This window comes from Urocitellus parryii, chromosome 2 (genome assembly GCF_045843805.1).
Source record: "Urocitellus parryii isolate mUroPar1 chromosome 2, mUroPar1.hap1, whole genome shotgun sequence".
NCBI classification, from domain to species: Eukaryota; Metazoa; Chordata; class Mammalia; order Rodentia; family Sciuridae; genus Urocitellus; species Urocitellus parryii.
This window is the reverse complement of record NC_135532.1, coordinates 171760294-171779146: the sequence shown is the minus strand read 5'-3', so window position 1 is coordinate 171779146 and position 18853 is coordinate 171760294. Positions and strand designations below refer to the sequence as shown.

The following is an 18853-nucleotide window of genomic DNA, read 5'->3' as shown; positions in this document are numbered from 1 at the left end:
AGGATAGTTGGGGTAGTTGGGTGCCAAAATTGGGACACAATTCCCCTGTTAAAGTCTCAGTGGCTATTTTTTTTCCCCGAAAAGAAAAAATTAGGAAAAATCCTAATGAATGCAGATCATCTTTTAAAAATACCCATACTCAGGAAATTAAAATTAATCAAGGAAACAGCCTGCTGCCTGAGGTTGAAGGATCAGGTTGAAATACTAGGTCTGGATAAACTAGGGCCAAATATGATTTGAAAACCTATAATTTTATTAATAAAATCGAAATATGCAGCAAAAGGTTACCTCACATTCTTTGGACTCTGAGGTAAGCAAATGCAAGTAGGCTGGGACATGGACCCTTTTCTCCCTCTGCTGAAAATTTATGCAGGCACCTGAGCAAATACATGGAGTCTTTCTAGTTTCTCTTCCTGTGTTCCCTCCCTCTCAGAGCTCCTAACTCTTGCTGGCTCCAAGGTGTGGGAGAGCAACTGACCAGGCTTTCTTACTAGATAACTCCATCCTTCATACATCATTTCCTGATCCTCCTGCCCCTCAGGAACTGAGCCCCGGTAACCTGGTCACAGGAAAGCATCATTTATCCATAAGTCCTTTTGGATGAGAGGCCCCTATCAAGTAGCATCGATGAGGCCATTTCCCAAACCATTGGTTTTGATCTAATTTTGAGATAAGCCCCATTCAAATCATGATAAATATGAACCGATCACAGCCACTGGGGTCTCAGGAAACTATCCCAACCTCAGATCTTCTGAGGTTCATCCTCCCTTAAGGCAAAGTAGCCCAAGCAGCCCAGGCAGGGCATCTCAGAGATACCAGACTCCTCGACCTCACCTCTCCCACTGTTCACCCTTCCACTTCTGTATGACTCTCTCAGCTTAAGAGTCTGGTCCTGTTCTGTCCCCTTTGCTGACACAAAGAGACAACTGGCTCCTGAGTGGGAGGAATTCTGAGGGTAACTTTCCAGGGGTGCTTAAACCAACAAGAAGTCTCAGGGGACGGAAGACTGGGACTCTGTCCTACCTTGTCACTGTCCACTGTGTTCTGAGAGGTCCTAGAGGCAATGGAGATGGTGTCTGGCTGGCTGCTCCCATCCCCCTGGCTGTCAATATCCTCCACTCCATCCCTGCAGGAAGAAGAGAAAGAAAACAGGGGTGGGGGTGGGGGGAAACAACTGTGGGTTTAGAGCACACAAGGATTTCCAGCTAGGTGGCAGAGCAGTGCCTCAGCATTTCTAGCAGGGATCTGTCTACAATTATCCTGCTAAAGGGAGCAGCCCTATATGATTTTAACAACATCACTTCTAGCACTTAGTAAACATATCATCACTATGCTGATAACTGAATGCAAACTGATCTCTCCCTATAACTCCTCTGGCCCATCCTGGACAGGGGCAAGTTGTGGTTTTTCTTTTTTAACTGGGTATGGATCTAAAGCAGGCAGTAGGAAGATGTGTATCCTAGGCTTCCATCCAGTGGACAGGGTCATTTTCAATAACTTCAGAGTATAGGACACTGAAATAGTTTTTCTATGTGTTTTAATTTAGGTTGATGGCTGGCTTATTACTAGTTTATGAAATAAGCCTGGTGCAGTGGCACATGCCTATAATCCCAGCAACTCTGGAGGTTGACATAGGAGGAGGACAAGTTTGGGACTTGCCTGGGCAATTTAATGAGATCCTCTCTCAAAATAAAAAAAGGGCTGGGGATATAGCTCAGTGGTAGAGTATTTGCCTAGCATAGGTGAGGCCCTGGGCTCACTTCCCAGTATTGAAGAAAAAAAAAGGTAAGAAAAAAATGAATATTTTTCTGTTGTTGAGACAGGGTCTTGTTCTGCTGCCCAGGTGGACTCAAATCTCTAGGCTCAAGTGATTCTTCTGCCAAATAGCTGTGGGACTACAGGTCTATCTGTGATAATCTTAAATTGACACAGAAGGCCAAAGCATTTTCTCAAAGATTGGATAAGAGTTACAGATTCTACAGCAGCTTTTGGGCCAGCTGTGCTTCTCAGTGTCTTTTGACTAGACTCCTGGTGTTTAGACGTATTAATGCCCCATGTCCATGAAACTATGCAACTCTCTGCTTTAGAACTGTGCCTTGATTCTGCACTGAACCCCGAGCGGGGTACCAGAGGGACTGAATGCCTGGAAATGGCTGAATGGTCTGTGTCAGGAAAAACTTGGAAGATTTGGACTGGGGTTGCGGTAATTAGCAGAGAAAACCAGTTTTCCCATGGACACTTTTATGAAAGTCAGACTCCAATGCTGCTTATGGAAAAGTGAGAGTACTGGGAGATGAGAATTCCATGCCTGAGAATCTCAGCCTAGGTGCAAAATGCCACCGATTATGAATCCACCTTCTAGAGCCTAAACAATTATAATGTGGTGTCTGAGTTTATGTGGATATGCGTGTGTATGCAGGGGTTCACCTGTGTGCATGTGTGCACGTGTGCACGTGTGCATGTGTACATGTACAGTGTCCACTCATCAGAAAAAGCAGTTTCTCCCTGGCAGATCATTTCTAAGTTGACTGCTCTCTTGCCATCACTTGTGGGTTTGGGAAATGCGGACTTTTTTAATAACATAAGCCATACATTCGTAGGAAGGAAAATCTGCTGTAAAAAGAAATTATGTGACGCATTTCAAAACCAAAAATAAAGGACTTTTAGATCATCTGTTGTTTTTGATTATCTGGGCCACTGCCCCCACCTTTTTAGACTGTTGAGAGCTGGCTGTACTTTTTGCTTCCTGCTGTTCTGGCCCTTCTGGTCTAGTCCAGATGAAGCCAGTTCTGTAGGGTGTGGGCCCCAGCCAGAAGTGTGGGTAGCATCCCCCAAGCCAATCCCCTCCTCCGTAAACTCTGTCCCCATACCAAGGGAGCCAAGTGAGGGGGAGCACAGATTGTCTGGCTCTCTTCTGCAGAGTCTATAAGGTTTCCTCCCCTCCCATCATGGAAAAGAGAAAAGAAAAAAAAGGTAAAGAGAAGGTGGGGACATTTCTAAGACATGCCCTTCCTACATTCTAGAAACACTCCAACTCTTCCACACTAAGAAAAGGGTGTGTTATTTTACAGAGTAACCCCAGCTAACCTCACCTGAGTTTCCTCACTCACCATGGTCCTAGGAAATCTGTTCTTTATAATAGTTTCCTTTCTATCTTCTTTGTTAAAGTATGGGCTCCATGAAGCAGGATGTTTCTAGTCCTAAACTAAGTTTACCCATAACTTGAACTCTAGACATGGGTACATGAAGTAAAAATGAATCCTCCTCCATTATTATTCATAACTGGCCTTTCCAGCACTGAGCAGGTGACCTCATCCTGGTCATATAGGTCTTGAGGCTTCTGCCCCTTGAAGGCATCTCTACTTTAATCGTTCCCTTCTTTTGGCTACCACTTCCCTCAGGAGTACTGATCCCACTTCATAGCCCCTGCAGCAGCTCCCCATCCTACTTATCCTCGTTGATACCATAAAGTCAACTAAATCCCCTGGATCTCTTCTATTTGTACACAGGGGAAGAACAGAGAACCTGTTATCACCAATAATGATCATCTCAAAACTCTGCTTTTGTTATATATTTTCTCAAAGTGTATATGAAGTTTTCATATGCTTTTCTTTCAAGTGTAGGTGTCACATGGAGACTTGGGAAAGAAATGCTTAGGAAGTCATCCACTGGTTTGGAGGAAACTGAGATTCAAAAAGATCCAGAGAGATTCAAGAACTAAGTCCTCTTCTGTTTGATGTTACTACTTATCATAGCTGAATAAAGGTTAGAACTCCATGGGGACAGCAGTAAGAGCCACAGTGATACCTGGTCATACCACTTCACCTCTTACAGTGCACAAAGTTCTTCTACTGTCTAACTAGTCTAGAGAGCCCCCTGCTCACAGCCCATCTCCTTCCCAAAGACTTCCCTAGACTCCACATAGAAGGCCATCTAAATTCTTCTTTCTTTGAATTCTTACAGTATTTACCATCCTATGGATAGTGCCTGTTCTTGTCTAACTAAGTGTGAGACATAATTGTTAGATGGTTCTTGAGGGAACTGACTCATCTGATACTTCCTTTTTCTCCTCATATCACCAAGTAGAGCCTTTATCAAATAGGAGATGCTCAATGAAGCCCTGCTGCACTTCATTAACAGGAGCTCATGGGATGCTTAAAGATGAGATAATTCTCCATTAGGTGAAACTTGTGGGCCTTTCCAGAGAGAGTATACAGTGTAACACCCCTTCAAAAGGACAGAGTCCCCCCACTCCCACTCTTAGAAGCACATGAGTGGGCAGTGCTGGAGGGAGAGATGCTGGTTACCTCTTACTATTGTTCCTCTGTTTGGCTGGTGTTTTGGGGAGCTGAATTGGCTCCTTTAAAGCTCCTTTCAGGTGAATGATCCTTTCTTGTATCACTTCTCGAATGTTCTTGATCCACTCCTGCTTGGTTTCAATGTTGGAAGCCTGGAGTGCCACAGTGAGAAAGATTGAGAACCCCAGCTCCTGTTGCCCTCTGAAAACCAATCTCAATCCCCTCCCATGGGCCTCAGCTGTTATTTTCAAGGATACCGAAAGTTCAGGAGTTTATTTCTCACTTTATACTTGTGACTCTTTAATCCCAGGGATGCATTTCTCAAACTCCTAGAATAAAGCTATGACTTCAAGATGCAATGTAGACTCAGTCAAGGAGAATTTGTAAAATATCTCAAGACCCATAGGGCAATGACTAATCCTGATGTCTTTCCTGGGACTGGTACAGTATCTGGAGGCCTCTGCTGGGCAGGGGTTAACACTTGAGCTGCCAGAACCTAGAGAAGTCTGGGGGCACTGGGAGGGATGGCATTTGAAGGCAGCATTTGTCATCAGCCAGCATGGACATAGGCCAGGTTGTTCAACACCTACCACAGCTATACAAGCTTACACTGGCTGGAAGACAGTCCTGGGTTTTTAGGCTGCTAAACTGTTCACTGGAGCAATTGCTATCATCCCTGAACGTCCCATTTGATGTCCTGGATTTTTTGTTGTTGTTATTGTTTTAGATAATTCTGCTTCATGACAAGTAGCAGCTATACTGGCAATTCAGAGTGAACAAGTGTGAAGGTTTTGTTGGGGCTGGACCATTTGCTCCCTGGTACCTTCCTGACAACCGAGTGACCATTGGAAGCTCCATCTACATGATCCCTGCTCAGTCAGGCTACTGTTTCCAGAAGCACCAGCTCAAGGCTCAGGCTATGCTCTGGAGACCTGAGACAACCGTGTTGAGAACCCACGTCAGAAGGGTTAACTACAGCTCCTAGAGCTCAAGTTCCTAGAGAACAAGGTCCGTATCTTTTACATCCTTGTTCCCTGTAGCAGTGGGCAGAATACCTTACACATGGAAGGTGCTTAGGGAAATACATTAGGTGAACATGGAGCAAATCATGGTGCCTTTTGTCAAAGGGCCAACTGTTGCTCTTGCCACCAGAAGGAGACATAGGGTCAGAACATAGCTGAGCGGGCCTTGTTGAGGAGTCAGCAGGCTACTCTTTCCCTCTTCTCTCTATGGATTTGAGGAGAACATTGTCTTTGATATTGGCTCTGGGTCTACCTTCATGATGGAATTTGCTTCTTAATACCCATGTGATGCTGCCATTCTCAAGAGAGGCCCAGTGGCTCAGTGGTCTCCAGGTCCCAGCTTTTCAGGGTCATATGCCACATCCCTCCCTTCACCCCTTTTCCAACCCCAATAGGTACTGTGCCCAGCAGAAAGCTGTACTTACTTTGAGCACTGTTTTATTGTCTGAGGATGGGGTGCGCCCAGACCACAAGGCGAATTTGCAGGGGTCGCCCTCTACATGCTCGGTCACACCCAGCTCTGAGGTCTGTAGACAGGAAATGCCTGTGAGAGGCGGGGAAGGGGAGGGCAGTGGGGAAACTTAGGGCTGGGATGGGAAGGGAAAGGCAACAAAGAGGAGAGGACCGAGGGAGGGGCTTCTGTCAATCAAACTTCAACAGACTGGATATTTTGTTCATCTACCCAGGATGAAGAACCTACAGGCACGTGCCTGATTAGCAGGTACCAGGAAGGGATGTGAAGAGGGAGGTGCTAAAAGCAAACAGAAAGAAGAACTGTGAACTCTAAAATGCAGAGGTGGGAGGTGAGGGTGGGAGCTTTCCAAATAGGAGCCATTTGCATTTGTCCAGGAGGGTTTGGTGTGGAGGCCAGGGAAGAGATGAGCTGAGTGTGTCCAGATCCCTTCCTGCCCACGGGCTCTATGAAAGCAGGGGGTCTTGTCCTACCCCACCTGCCCCACCTACCAGTAGCTTGTTCTTGTAAACATATTTCGTATGTCCTGAAGAGTCTTTGATCTCCTTGCTAAAAACCAAGGAGATCTCAAAGAGGAACAAGTGCCGCTCCCGCCCCTTCCGGATCAGAGACTTCGGGTCCCACACTTGAAAGGCATCCTGGAGAATCAACTCCCCCTGCACATCCAAGTTCTCGTCGAACCCTGAAAAAACACCCATGTCCACCCTGTGGAGTTTCTCTACCACCTTGTTGCAGGGTGAGTTCCACTCTCTCTTGGAGAAAGGCTTCCCTAATTGTTAGCCCTCGACTCCCACAGGCTTCTGCCTTTTGGACACCAACATAGACAAGTTTATAGAACTGTGATTAGATCTCCCCCACCCACCCATTCCCTGTGCCCAAGTACACTTAAGCTATGTTAGTGGAAACTCCTGCAAGGGTCCTGTGGGACCTTCCCTCCCAGAACCCTCATGTGGGAGGGACCTGAGACCTCCCTCAAAGGGCAAATCCCATAGCTCTTCCTTCCACATCTCCCAACTTTCCTAACTCACAGCTCTGAGTGGGGCTGAAGACACACATTGCCTGATGTAGTGTCTTGTCTCCGCTGCCTTGGCCACTGCCTTATTTCTTAAATTCCATTCCTAGGACTCTTCCCTTTGATTGTTCCTGCTCAGAGTGGTGCACAGCTTTCACCAGTTTATATTTATACCCCTGTAAGTCCTTATGAAGGTTCTCAAACTTTAGTGTGCATTAAGAATCACTTGCCCATCCCTCTCCTCCCAAGAGATTCTGATTCAGCAGCTACGGAGCAAGTCCATGAATTTGCACTTCTGACCACTTCCCAGCCACTGATGGTGGTCTTCAGACCATACTTGGAGTAACTGGATCTAGACTACAGATCAGGGACAGGCTAGATAAGCAGGGAACTTATGGAAGAAGATACCCAGGATTGCGGGTTAGGTGCACATAGAAAAGAAAGGGGCGGAGAAATTGTGACAATAGCAATAAAGTCAGATGATCAGTGCTTGGTCTGGAGATGATAACCAAGATTCTTTAACTCTAAGAATTAGCGCTTCCTGTGCTACTGGTTGACCAGGAGACCACACCAAGACTCTTGGTGGTGGTGGGTGGGGGGTGGAATGGGATAGCATAAGGTGGAATGGAGGCTAGATGAGAAAAACAGCCAATGTGCTTTATATACTTGCAACAGACTATACTTATTTCCTTAAGCACCTGTGTGCCAGCCCAGACTGGAATGTGAAGTCTTAACCCATCTATCAAATCCCACCTCCATGTGGCTGCTCTGCCCATCTGTTCACAATGTCAAGACCACGTGACTAGAGCCTTGCTCTGGAAGGATTCTGGATTCCAAGAACATAGCTACAGCTGACAAAAGTCCTATCTGGGCTATCTGACTAGTCTGTCTTAACCTGCTATGGAAAGACAAAAGGCTGGTTGCACAAGAATGTGAATGTACTGAATGCCACTGAACTGCACAATTAAAAATGGTTACAATGGTAAATTTATGTTATATATATTTATATATATTTTAAAAGATGAGCATAATGCTAAAGATAATGGTGTGTGTGTGTATAATTAGAATTTCTCCTTATTCTGATTAACAGGAGTGCTATGGGTCAGGGCTATAGCACATTTATAGCAAAAATGGTAGCCTGTCCTAGACTATCTCATGGGGAACAAGGTGTCCAAATACCTTAAGTGGCTTAGGCCTGGTCCAACTTGGAGGCAGGTGTTAACCAAACTGGTTTGTGGCACTTCTCTCCCGTTCTACCAATGACCAACTAAGGTCTTGCTGTTTCTTCTTTCTCCCAGGCTTATCTGGCCTTGACTTTATGCCACTTCCCTCCCACAGTGCCAGCTCCCTGGTCTTAGGAATGGGGGAAGCATCCCCAGAAGGACTGGGAAGACAGCTACCTTCCAGCATGCTGACATGCATGGCATCATTAGCTTTCTTGGGGACACTGAGCATCACCTCCAGGCCATCCTTGAGCTCCCCTTTCCCTTCTTCACAGCAAGTTAAAAGTTCCTAAGGAAAAAAAAATCCAGACAAAATTAGGGTCATTTCCTCAGCTTCCCAGCCCTCCCACCATCCAACTCATCAAGGAAATTATACACCAGCCTCGCTCTCTTGCTATACCTGAGTTATAAGCAAGTGGGGTGGGGAGGGGTGAGGTGTTACTGCCAAAGAATTCAAACATTATTTTGTTTCCAGACTGAGCTTCCTCAGCCTTATTTAGTCTATATGAAGTCAACTCAACCCAATTTTCAAATGACTGGAAAAAAAAATCAGCAACCAGGGCACTCTCTATCAATGAACTGCTTTCTGGAGAAGGAAGGGGGTAACAGCAAAGCCTACAAAAGAGATGGTATTGTGGGATCACAAGAATGAGAACTGAGAGAGGAAAGAGAAGAAAAAGGGAGTGCTGCACACCAGGCGGCCCTCATCTATCTCTGTACCCCTATTTCTAACAACTTATTTATTTATTTTTAAATTTTGAGACAGGGTCTTGCTAGGTTGCTGAGGGTCACACAACACTGCTGAGATGGCCTCCAACTTGTGATCCTTCTATGTCCCCTTCCTAAGTAGCTGGAATTACAGCTGTGTGCCACCACGCCCAATCCTATTCATAAACGCTACTGCACTGAGGCTGACTTCCATCCTACTAGGAGAACCTGAGGTCAGAGACATTATAGGCTGATAACATTTTCAGAGTTACAAAGTATTTTTAGAATATGTAAATCAGTAGCTCCCAATCTGGGGCCAGTGGGTGGGATTCTAGACTAGTCCTTTCATTGTTAGAATACGAAGCGGTGATGAAGAGGAATGGAGGATTTCCCCTAGGTTATGAAACTCAGAGGAGGCCATGCAGGGGCTGGAACACAGGTCTCCTGAGACCAAGCCCAGCACTCCATCCACCACACCAGCCATCTTTTCCACATCCTTTACTCACTGAGCCCTCCTAGAGCAGACCTTCTCTTACTTCCTGGGGGAAGTGGGGACATACCTTCTCTTTTCACTGGAGTCTTAGTCATCACCAACCCCAGAAAACACATACAGCATCTGGATGATGGACGTAAGATCACCTCCAACTCTCTTAGGAATCAGAAGATCATTTGCCCATCTAGAAGAATGGCTTTTCATTTTTACTATTCTTGCTCATTTTGATATTGGGAGAGAAAGATCTGCAATCCATAGTTCTCCTGGAGGGCCCAGGGGCTGGGTGGTTGGGTGGGGATACACTTGGAGCAAAAAAAGAAGTTCATTTGATCAAATCCTGTAAGTATGTTAATGGCAGGCTGGCTGGCAAATATATTCATGACACTTGCCAGCAGAAGAATGCTTATCTACGGAATGCTTTTAACAGGACACATCTTGGCCTGTCTAGGGCTTCCTATGCTTAAAAAACCTGGAATCTGTGGCTTTATGGGCATACTTTCTGGAAAGTGTCACATAAACTATGGAACTATCTTAGTAAAATGTGAGTGCACTCACGACTCCAGGGCAAGGGAAATGATGCAGCAAACATTATTTGGACTCCCTGCTTGTTAATTGGGCGACAGAACATTCTGATGCTGCAAGAAAGGCCTTGGGGCCACAATGGCTCTCCTGAATTTTCCCCTGATTCATCTCTGCCTTGCCTTGAAATTATTAGTAAATCTTTATACTTGATAGAAATCTGATTAATGAGACTCTGACACAAAAAATCCAGTGCTTTGTGTTATTCTGGATATATTCCTATATGAAAGGGGGGGAGCTGTGAGCATCCAGGGAGAGGTGAACTGCCAGGCACACATATTTGGGAAGTACGAGTTCTCAGCCCCTTTCTTGGTTCATGAACAATGTCATTGTTCAGAAAGTACTTACTTCCACCAACCTGAAGTTTTCCAATGTCTCCACCCCTTTCCTAATTTTAACCCTCCCAATCTTTTTCTCATACATTATCAAAAGAAAGCCCAAGGCAGAACATATGAGAAAAACAAGAAATACGCTTCATGTACAACAGAAAATACCAATTAGTTTAATCCCCCAAAGCAATTTAGCAAGTCTAACAATCTGCCCAACAGAGCCAATAAATTCTCTTTGGATCCTTGCTATAGTTTATGGTAGAGAGAAACCTCCACATTTAATTTAGACTCCAAACGGACAGCTATTGCAGATTTACAGGAAGAATATTGACCACCCCAACTGACATATAGTTTTTACTTTCATTCAACACCTAAACTGGTGATCCCCAGAAGATACTGATAATTAGATATCAATTTATTTGCAATAAAACTGACTTAAAAGAGAAAATAAATCCCATATTATTTATTTCTAGTCAAAGTTTAGCACACTATTTTTCTTTGAATCAGCAGGCAAACGTGCCACCAGCACATTTTAAAGAGGCAAACCTTACCTTTCTTTTTCCCAATAATTTTATAATCTTCCTACAATAAAGTCCCTGTTACATATTTGTTCACTTCTCAGTTACCCACACATACTTCTCCCCAAAACTCTCAGTTCCAGAATGAAGGCCTACAGCCCACTCTTCTAGATATCTAAAGCAATACACAGGGTGGCACATTCCATGTCCATGTCCCTCCCTTGTCCTTATTGCATGATTCAACCCAGGGAACTTCAGAAACCTAGGGGATTTAAAGGAGAAGAGAAAGGCTATATTTTTCTTAGAACAGCACTTTTTGCTTGTTTTTTGAGATAGGAGCTTATTCAATTGCCCAGGGCAGGCCTTGAACTTTCAATCATCCTGCCTCAGGCTCTTGAGTTGCTGGGATTATAGGTGTGCACCACCATGCCCAGCTCCTAGAACTGTGTCTTAATTGATTTAAGAACAACCCTATAAATTCCTGCAAAGGATTTGAGATATATTAAAAACAAACACACAAAAATCAATTTTAAGTGTCTATTAGACAAGAAAAACAATTTAGAAGGGTCATGCATTAAGCAGGGTAGGGAAGGAGAGGTTAATCATGCACAGAAATGCAGGCTGAGGGGAATTTACTGTAAGAAACCAGAGTCAAAGGTAAAGAGGAGCCTGAAGCACTAAAGTACTTGTGGGAGAAAAGTCAAAAAAAGTAAAAAATATACTTTTTTTTTTTTTTGGTACTGGGGATTGAACATAGGGGTGCTCTACCACTGAGGCAGAGGCTTCTGCACATCCCCATCGTGACTAGAGGCCTGATTTGAAACCAGACTGTTTTTCAGGTTCAATGAAGCTAAAATGTGTGATATTCAACAGGCATTGAAATGAGCTTCATTTCATCAGATTTTCTCTGAAATTATATATCTTTGAACATGTCTCTTACTATCCCTTCATCCTTTGCACTACAGGAAAAACCAACAAAATCTCAAAAGGAGAAAAACTCCATCCTTACATGTTAGGGATTACTACAGATTTATGATAATATCTAACTGCCTCTAAGATCAACTTCTGTTTTTGTGGAAATGCCACATTTTCAGAGCATCACTATATACTTTATATGAAAAAACTCAAGTCAAATTACTTAGTATTTTATATAATTTGTTTATTTGAATTTAAAATAAAAGATTCTTAAAGGAAATCCAATTCTCTTGGTGGGCTCTGGAGAAAACCCTAAGCTATGGGACCCTATCAGTACAAGATGCCATATGTTCTAATATGTGCCCTCTGATTACTTTCCCTCAATAACTTTATGATCTTGACAAACACAGATTAAAGCAATGGTAGGTGCCACCCTGGCCTCCACTACCCATATAAACTGTCCTTAATACTCATCAAAAGCAGAGGCCGCAGGAGGAAGCTGCTCAAGAAGGAGGGATAGAAGAGCTGCTCAGAGCCAGCCAGGGCCCGAGGTGACAACTTTTAAAGGTTGCACAAGGGTGGGTGGAAGTGAAAACAAGTCAGAACTTATTCCTGCTTCCTTTTCTCCTCTTCCTCCCCTCAATCAAGAATCTGGAATTCCATGGGATAGGAATAGGAACTGCAGTCAGGAGCTGGCAATGCCACAAGGCCTCCTCCTTGGAGCTCTGCTCTAGGTGGAAGAAGGCCTATAGGTAGAAGTTTCCCAGCTCCAGGTGCAAAGCTGAGACTCCCTCACCCCAGTCAGAAGTTAGTGGAGGTGACAGAGGGGGAGGGAGGTACCTTTAGGAGCAGTTGGTACTTGGTGATCCTCTGGACCGGCTTAATTAGGTAGGAAGAAATGGAGTTGGCCAGACCGTGACGCTGCTGAATCTCCTACAGGGACGAGAAGAAGGTACAATGAGACGGAGGAGCAAGTGTACGCGTGTTCTAAGAGGTAGGGTAAGAAGAGAGGAGGAAAGGGGAAAAGGTGGACAGTTATGAGAAAATATTCTTGGGTAGGAATCGAGGGAAGAAAGGGAAAAAGGAGAGATCAAGGTGCAGAGATAGAAAAGAGGAGAACTGCTGAAAAGAAAAGCGGGTTCATGAGACAGAAGTAAAAAGCAAGCAGAAATAGAGAAAGATAAAAAGTAGAAAAAAAATGACGAGGTCAGTCAGGACAGAAAGAGAAAAGAGGGGAGAAGTTGTGGATGTAAGAGAACATATGGGGAGGGGAAATAATGGGATAAAGGACAATGAGAGTAACGGGAAGACAGAGAATGAGGTTCCGATTCCAGCTTTGTGACTCTCACTCTTTATCTGCCCTCAGAATCTTTTAAATTAGCATAAGGATGTATCTCTTTCATCATGCCTCCTCCTTATTTATCTATCTATTTTTTGAGACAGGGTCTTGCTAAGTTGCTGAGGCTGGCCTCGAACTTACAATCCTCTTGCCTTAGCCTCTGAGTTGCTAGGATGCCAGATGTGCACCACCGCACTAGGCCCGCCCCTCCTCTTTAAATTTACCACATCCCAACTTAGGATCATCACTTTATTTCTTAATACTTTTTGCACTGTGATCAATGGCACTTCCCTCTTTTCTCAGGTCTCCTAAGCTAGAAAGCACAGTCATTTTTAGTAATTTCTCCTCTGTTTTTTTTGTAGGACAAGTCCTTCCTCTCCATTTCTATGGACACCAGCCTCAGCACTTATGCCAAGGCCACGGCTTCCAGCTGCTGTGGGTGCCTCTGGTTTCCCCTCTTATCTATTCTCTAACTTACCTCCAAATGATCTTATACTCCCCAAACTGTCAGAGATATGGAGGTCAAAGAAGGGGCTATACTACCCCCTGCCCTCAGAAAGCTTACAGTCCAGCCGAGAATACTCCACACACATAAACTAGAGAATAACAAAGGACCACAGAGGATGTGTCAGAGCCAGAGAACTAAGAGAAATCACTGGCTCCGGAATCGTCAAATGGTCACAGAGGTTAGTAGTAGTAGAGACCAAGACTCACCTGGGGCTTAGACCATAGGTAGAGGTTGTTTAAGAGGAAAGTTGAAAGAATGACACTTTCTAAAGGGAGAACATCAAACACAAAAACGTTCAGGCTGAAATGACCATTATGTGTTTAGATAATGCCTGAATGATACAGAGGATGCATAAACAAACAACAAAAACAGATAAGCAAGGCTAGGTCATTGGAGGACTTGAATTAGAAGAAAGAGGATTTGATGGTAAGTTTTTCAATGGCAAACAGTATAGATCTATTTCTTCTTCTGATGACAACAATATCTCAAAAAGGATAATATGCACCCAATAGCAACATAGGGGTGGAGATTGGGGAAATAGAGACACAGAGACAAACTAGAAGGTTACTGCAAATGTCCAGGTATATAAATGAGAAGTTACCAGGTGATTCAGCAGTTCTGCTCTGAAGTGTATACCCAAGAAAAATGAAAATATAGGTTTATGAATGGCCAACTCAAATGTCCATGAACTGATGAACCAAAAACCAAAATATCCACATACATACAATGGAATATTATTTTGGACATAAAAAGGAAAGAGGTACTAAAGCATGCAATGACACAAATTAACCTCAGTGGAAGATGCGAGTGACAAAAGATCCCATGTACAAACTACCTGATTCCAATTACATGATTTGTCCAGACAAGAAAGAAAACAGATCAGTGAAGGCTTAGGGCTAGGGGATCAGGTGAATGGTGGGGTGTTGGTAATAGCTGCAAGGTGTAGACTTACTTTATGAGGTGATTAAAATTCTCTAAAGTTTACTGCAGGGATGGTCACACATATCTATAAGCATAATAAAACTTTTGAATTATATATTTTAAATGGGAGATTTGAATGGTATGTTAGTTATATGACAATAATGTTATTATTCTTCAAAAAGTCCAGAAGTACAATGTGTGGGCTTGCCCTAAGCTACATTTAGTTTAAAACAACAATAACAACAACAAACACTGGGAGAAATAAAAAGAAATATTTTAAAGCTAGATTATAAAGGATTTGCTACGGGGTTACAGAGGAAGGGGAATGAAAAGGATTAAAAACTTAAGTTGTTTCATTTTCCACCAGTGACCCAAGAAGGTAGTGATATTTTTACTCATTTGCCTCTTCCCTATAGGTGCTGGTGACAGAGGATTTGTTAAAGGATGCTGATCTCTTTGGGCAAATGAAGCTGTGGGCTTATCTGGGGGCCCCAGTGCCCCTTGGGGAATACAATGATATTTAAATACATGGTTCCCATGCAATGTGCTCACAGTACTGCTGATGCCCTTCCCTCTCTGGGAAGACTGTATGTGGAGCAGAGAAAAAGGTGGCCCCCATCTGCAAGGTCAATTGAAGCAGGCTCAGGAAACACAGGGCACCAGACCCTGTGAGAACCCATGTTGTTCTCATGTTTAAGTTCAAAATTCTGGATCAGATGAATGTGCGGGTCTTTCTAGGACTTCAATTTTCTATGTTCTCTTTATAATAATAGATAAGAAATGGCCTTTTAAAGGGTTTGTCACTTTTATAGAATGAGAGCTAAAGCAAATGGTTTCTAGGTGTAGAATTTAGAGAAACCTTTCTAATGAAGTGGAAACAAACTATAAAACTATGCTTTCTGAATGAAAAGCTTTGGGAAAAATCAGAAAGACTTATTGCTGCTCTCCTCATGTCCAGGTGCAATTTGATGAACTGATGGTTTTCTGGCTTCCACTGGCCTTCCCAACTAATGGCATGGCTCCCATTGGTTGGAAATGAGGTAGGGTGGGGCAGTTTGGGAAGAGGAGCCAAAGTCTAAAAATTGACCAGAGAGACTAGGGACTCAAGAAACACAGAACTAAGGTAAATGAAATATAGCATCAGGCATTCAGATGTGTACAGATATGACTGAAGCATACCATCAGGCCTCAGGAGGCTCAGGTGGAGAGAAGGTATATAACAGAAAGGCACATTGTTGGCTTGTCAAAAGGCAAGTCAGTGAAAATGCTGTAACAGAGATAGAAAGTACAATACCTGCATAGAGAAGGAAGGATTTGTGCAGGTAATAGCTTTTGGCCTTTGGAAGATAGAATTCTAGAGTAACTGTGTGTGTATGAGAGAGAGAATGCGTGAGCTGGAGCACATACATGCACGTGCATGTGAGCAGGAGGCTTGATGCTTCCTAGGCAAGAAAAACAGTGTGAGTAAAGATAAGGACACAGAGTGTCAGAGGCATGATCAGAGCACAAGACTTTTCTTGGCTTTTTCTGTTTTACTCCAGGAATTCTAATTTTGGAGATCAATGGCCATTTCCATATTAGGACTCCATTTTAAAAAAATCATGTCTGTTTCTCATCTAGCTTCTCCCATCAAGTGTCATTCCTTCACTGAACAACAGCATACTCTTGGAATCAATTCTGCTATAGCAGTGTCAGCCTAGAAAGATGCCCAGAGAAGGCTTATTTTGTAAAACTGAGTACAAAAAACATTTTTCAATGTCTTTGTACTCTTCCTGGGGCCTAGCACACTTCTTGCATATAATAGACATCCTAATATTTATGGGAAAAATGAGAGCAAGTAGGCAGAAATATAGACTGATGGCCTTTTAAAATTTCTGAATTTCAATTTTCTATAACTTCTGATATAACTATCAGAATGGCCATAGTCTGTCTCTCACTAAACTTCCCTTTTTCCCCTAATTTCATCTTTCCTTCTAATTCATCTCTTGAATCTTGATTCTGTTCACCGTGGAGTCAACAAGTCATTCTCTTTGGACACCAGCACTGAACAGATGTACTCCATCATCCACCAATAGGACTGCGTTCTTATTCAAAGCCAAAGACTCTGACAAGGACTATCAGCCTTCCTCTTATCTTGGCTTCCACAATAGCAGAAGGGCTCAACATTGGCTGCATATTTATATCACCAGAGCCTTATAATCCCCATTGTAGCCTAGGCTACATTCAGGCCAACCATATCAGAATCTTAAGTGGGGGGCTCAGGAACCAATATTTTCCAAAGTTCCCCAGGCAATTCCAATGTGTATAACTAAAGTTGAAACAAGTGCATTAAGAAATGATTCTCAAATTTGATCGGGCATAGGGAAATAAAGACACAGGGACATGATGGATCCTTAAAATTCAGAATATTAGGCCCCACTCAAAGCTTCTGACTCAACAGATCTGGAGTGGGATTCAAGAATCTGCATTTCTAATAAGCACTTGGGTGATGCTGATGAGACTGTCCCAAGGACCACACTTTGAGAACCACTGTATTTGAGAAAGGTGCATATGGAAATAGAAGTAAAACACTTTAACCAATAGCTGCATCATAGAAGCCTTCCTCTTTTGTCTAGCTAGTTATGGTGTTGAGGCAGAGAGCCAAATTTGCCTTGTCCAAAGTTACAGTAGTTGAGATGGAATGGGATAAAACAAAAGACAAACACTATTTTGTTTTTGCTTTTCTCTATGCTTTTCCATGAGATAAAGGTTTGGAGGTGTCAATTATAACACAGGATGGCTAACTAATGATATCCCAGATCAGAGAAATATTTCCACCTGCTTGTCAGTTGGTACAGAATGGGAAACCAGAGCTTACATCAAAGAAGGTGCCGGCATGCTCCAAGATAAGCTGGTTGGAATCAGGCTTGTTTTTACAGTAGGTAACATACATCTGAAATTTGTCTGCCTGAAAAGAACAAAGACAATGATAGATAAGCATTCATCAGTTTCTCCCTTCTGTATCCTGTGGCTTAGGTCCCGGTGCAGTTAAACCCTCAGATACTGGTGCCTGGATTTTCTATGGCAAATGTTCTGCACCCATTCCAGCCCAGGATCCTTAACAAACTTGGGAATGCTTTTCTCCTCCTGTTAGGGAGAAAAAGCTTGCTGAAAATAAGCTTAGTTTAATATTAGTGCTAGAAAGAAGTAGAAAAACTGACTCGTGTATCATATTGTATTCTGACACTGGACAGAAATTATTTAGAGATTAACATCACCCTTTTTTGAATTACTCACAATTGTGTTCCCCATCTAGAGAAAGGACAAATTCTGTCCCTTTTCAAGAATGCAAATGAGGTGTGATCTCAGAGGTAGATCTGCTTGTACCCCAAATGTCTACACTGGTGGGGGGTAGTTTAAAAACAAAACCAAGCCATCACTCCCAATTTCCCAGAGGCAATAATGGTGACCATTTGGGGCAAGGTCTGAACAATGATTCCCAAACAGATTGTCACTTCATGGCAGGCTTAAAATTCATTTCTTATTTCTCTCAGCACCTTCTGGGTTAGTTATACACCCTTTCCACTGGAAAGGTATATGCATTTTGCCCACTAAGTACTTTCCCCAATGGTGAAACACCATGTACTTGGACATTTGAGGCATTCTCTCTGGAGAGAACAGGCTAAATATGTGCTCATTTCATCAGACTTCACTATTCTATATGTTTTATGTATATTAACTCAGGCCACCCCTACGCAGTGAGTTCTATTATTTAATTCGATGAGAAAACTGTACCACAACTTGATTAAGTGACTTTAAATTCCCATAGTTAAAAAGTGGTAGAGCCTGAGCAATCTGACACAAGGGTTGTGGGTCTGAACCATTGCCGTTCAGTACATTATAAAGCAACAGTACATTATAAGCAACTCTCTACTCTTCATTCTTACACTGCACTCAGATACTAGGATTATGAGATTTAAGAAAAATCTCCTTAGAGTAACTCTTGGCAGAAACTGTATAATTTATCCAATCACCAAAGGTTTTCTGAAACCAATTTTAGGGGCTATATACTACCTAGGAGGTAAAGCAGCATCCCTGAGAGATAATGATAAATCATACTTATGGTTGATTGTAAAGATAATCCACAAATTGCATGAAACAAGATGCCCCAAATTTCCTCTACTTAATGATCAATCTTGTTTTTCTCTATGTTGTCTGTGCAAGGGATCATAAATTATTTATCAGCATTAATATGAGCCAGGCATTGGCTCATATATTAGAACAAAATAAGATGGCAGTCTGAGAATTTCCAAAGGAATCAGAGTATGCTTAGAAGCAAACATTAAGATTTTATAAAAAGAAAGTTGTCTGGAAGTCAGTCTTGAGCTGTGGCACTGCTGTAATACTTATTTCATGCCAGTGAGCTCATCAACCTCCTATCTCACTTTAAAAATCTAAAATATAATCACAGGCCTGCCTACTCCATAGAACTTTTGAGAGCATGAACTCTCTGAATTGCAAAGACATTTTGAAAAGC

General features: G+C 42.9%; 1 protein-coding gene across 1 annotated transcript in view; it reads right to left on the bottom strand.

The window, feature by feature from the left end:
* Positions 1-18853, bottom strand: part of Kalrn (kalirin RhoGEF kinase) — a 440727-nt gene that overhangs the window by 201177 nt on the left and 220697 nt on the right. The window contains exons 25-31 of the mRNA XM_077795355.1: positions 17195-17284; positions 12410-12502; positions 8205-8316; positions 6284-6474; positions 5746-5847; positions 4308-4450; positions 1024-1126 (exon numbers count right to left, since the gene is read on the bottom strand). Coding sequence (XP_077651481.1) covers positions 1024-1126; positions 4308-4450; positions 5746-5847; positions 6284-6474; positions 8205-8316; positions 12410-12502; positions 17195-17284 — 834 coding nt within the window. The remainder of the gene's footprint in view (positions 1-1023; positions 1127-4307; positions 4451-5745; positions 5848-6283; positions 6475-8204; positions 8317-12409; positions 12503-17194; positions 17285-18853) is intronic.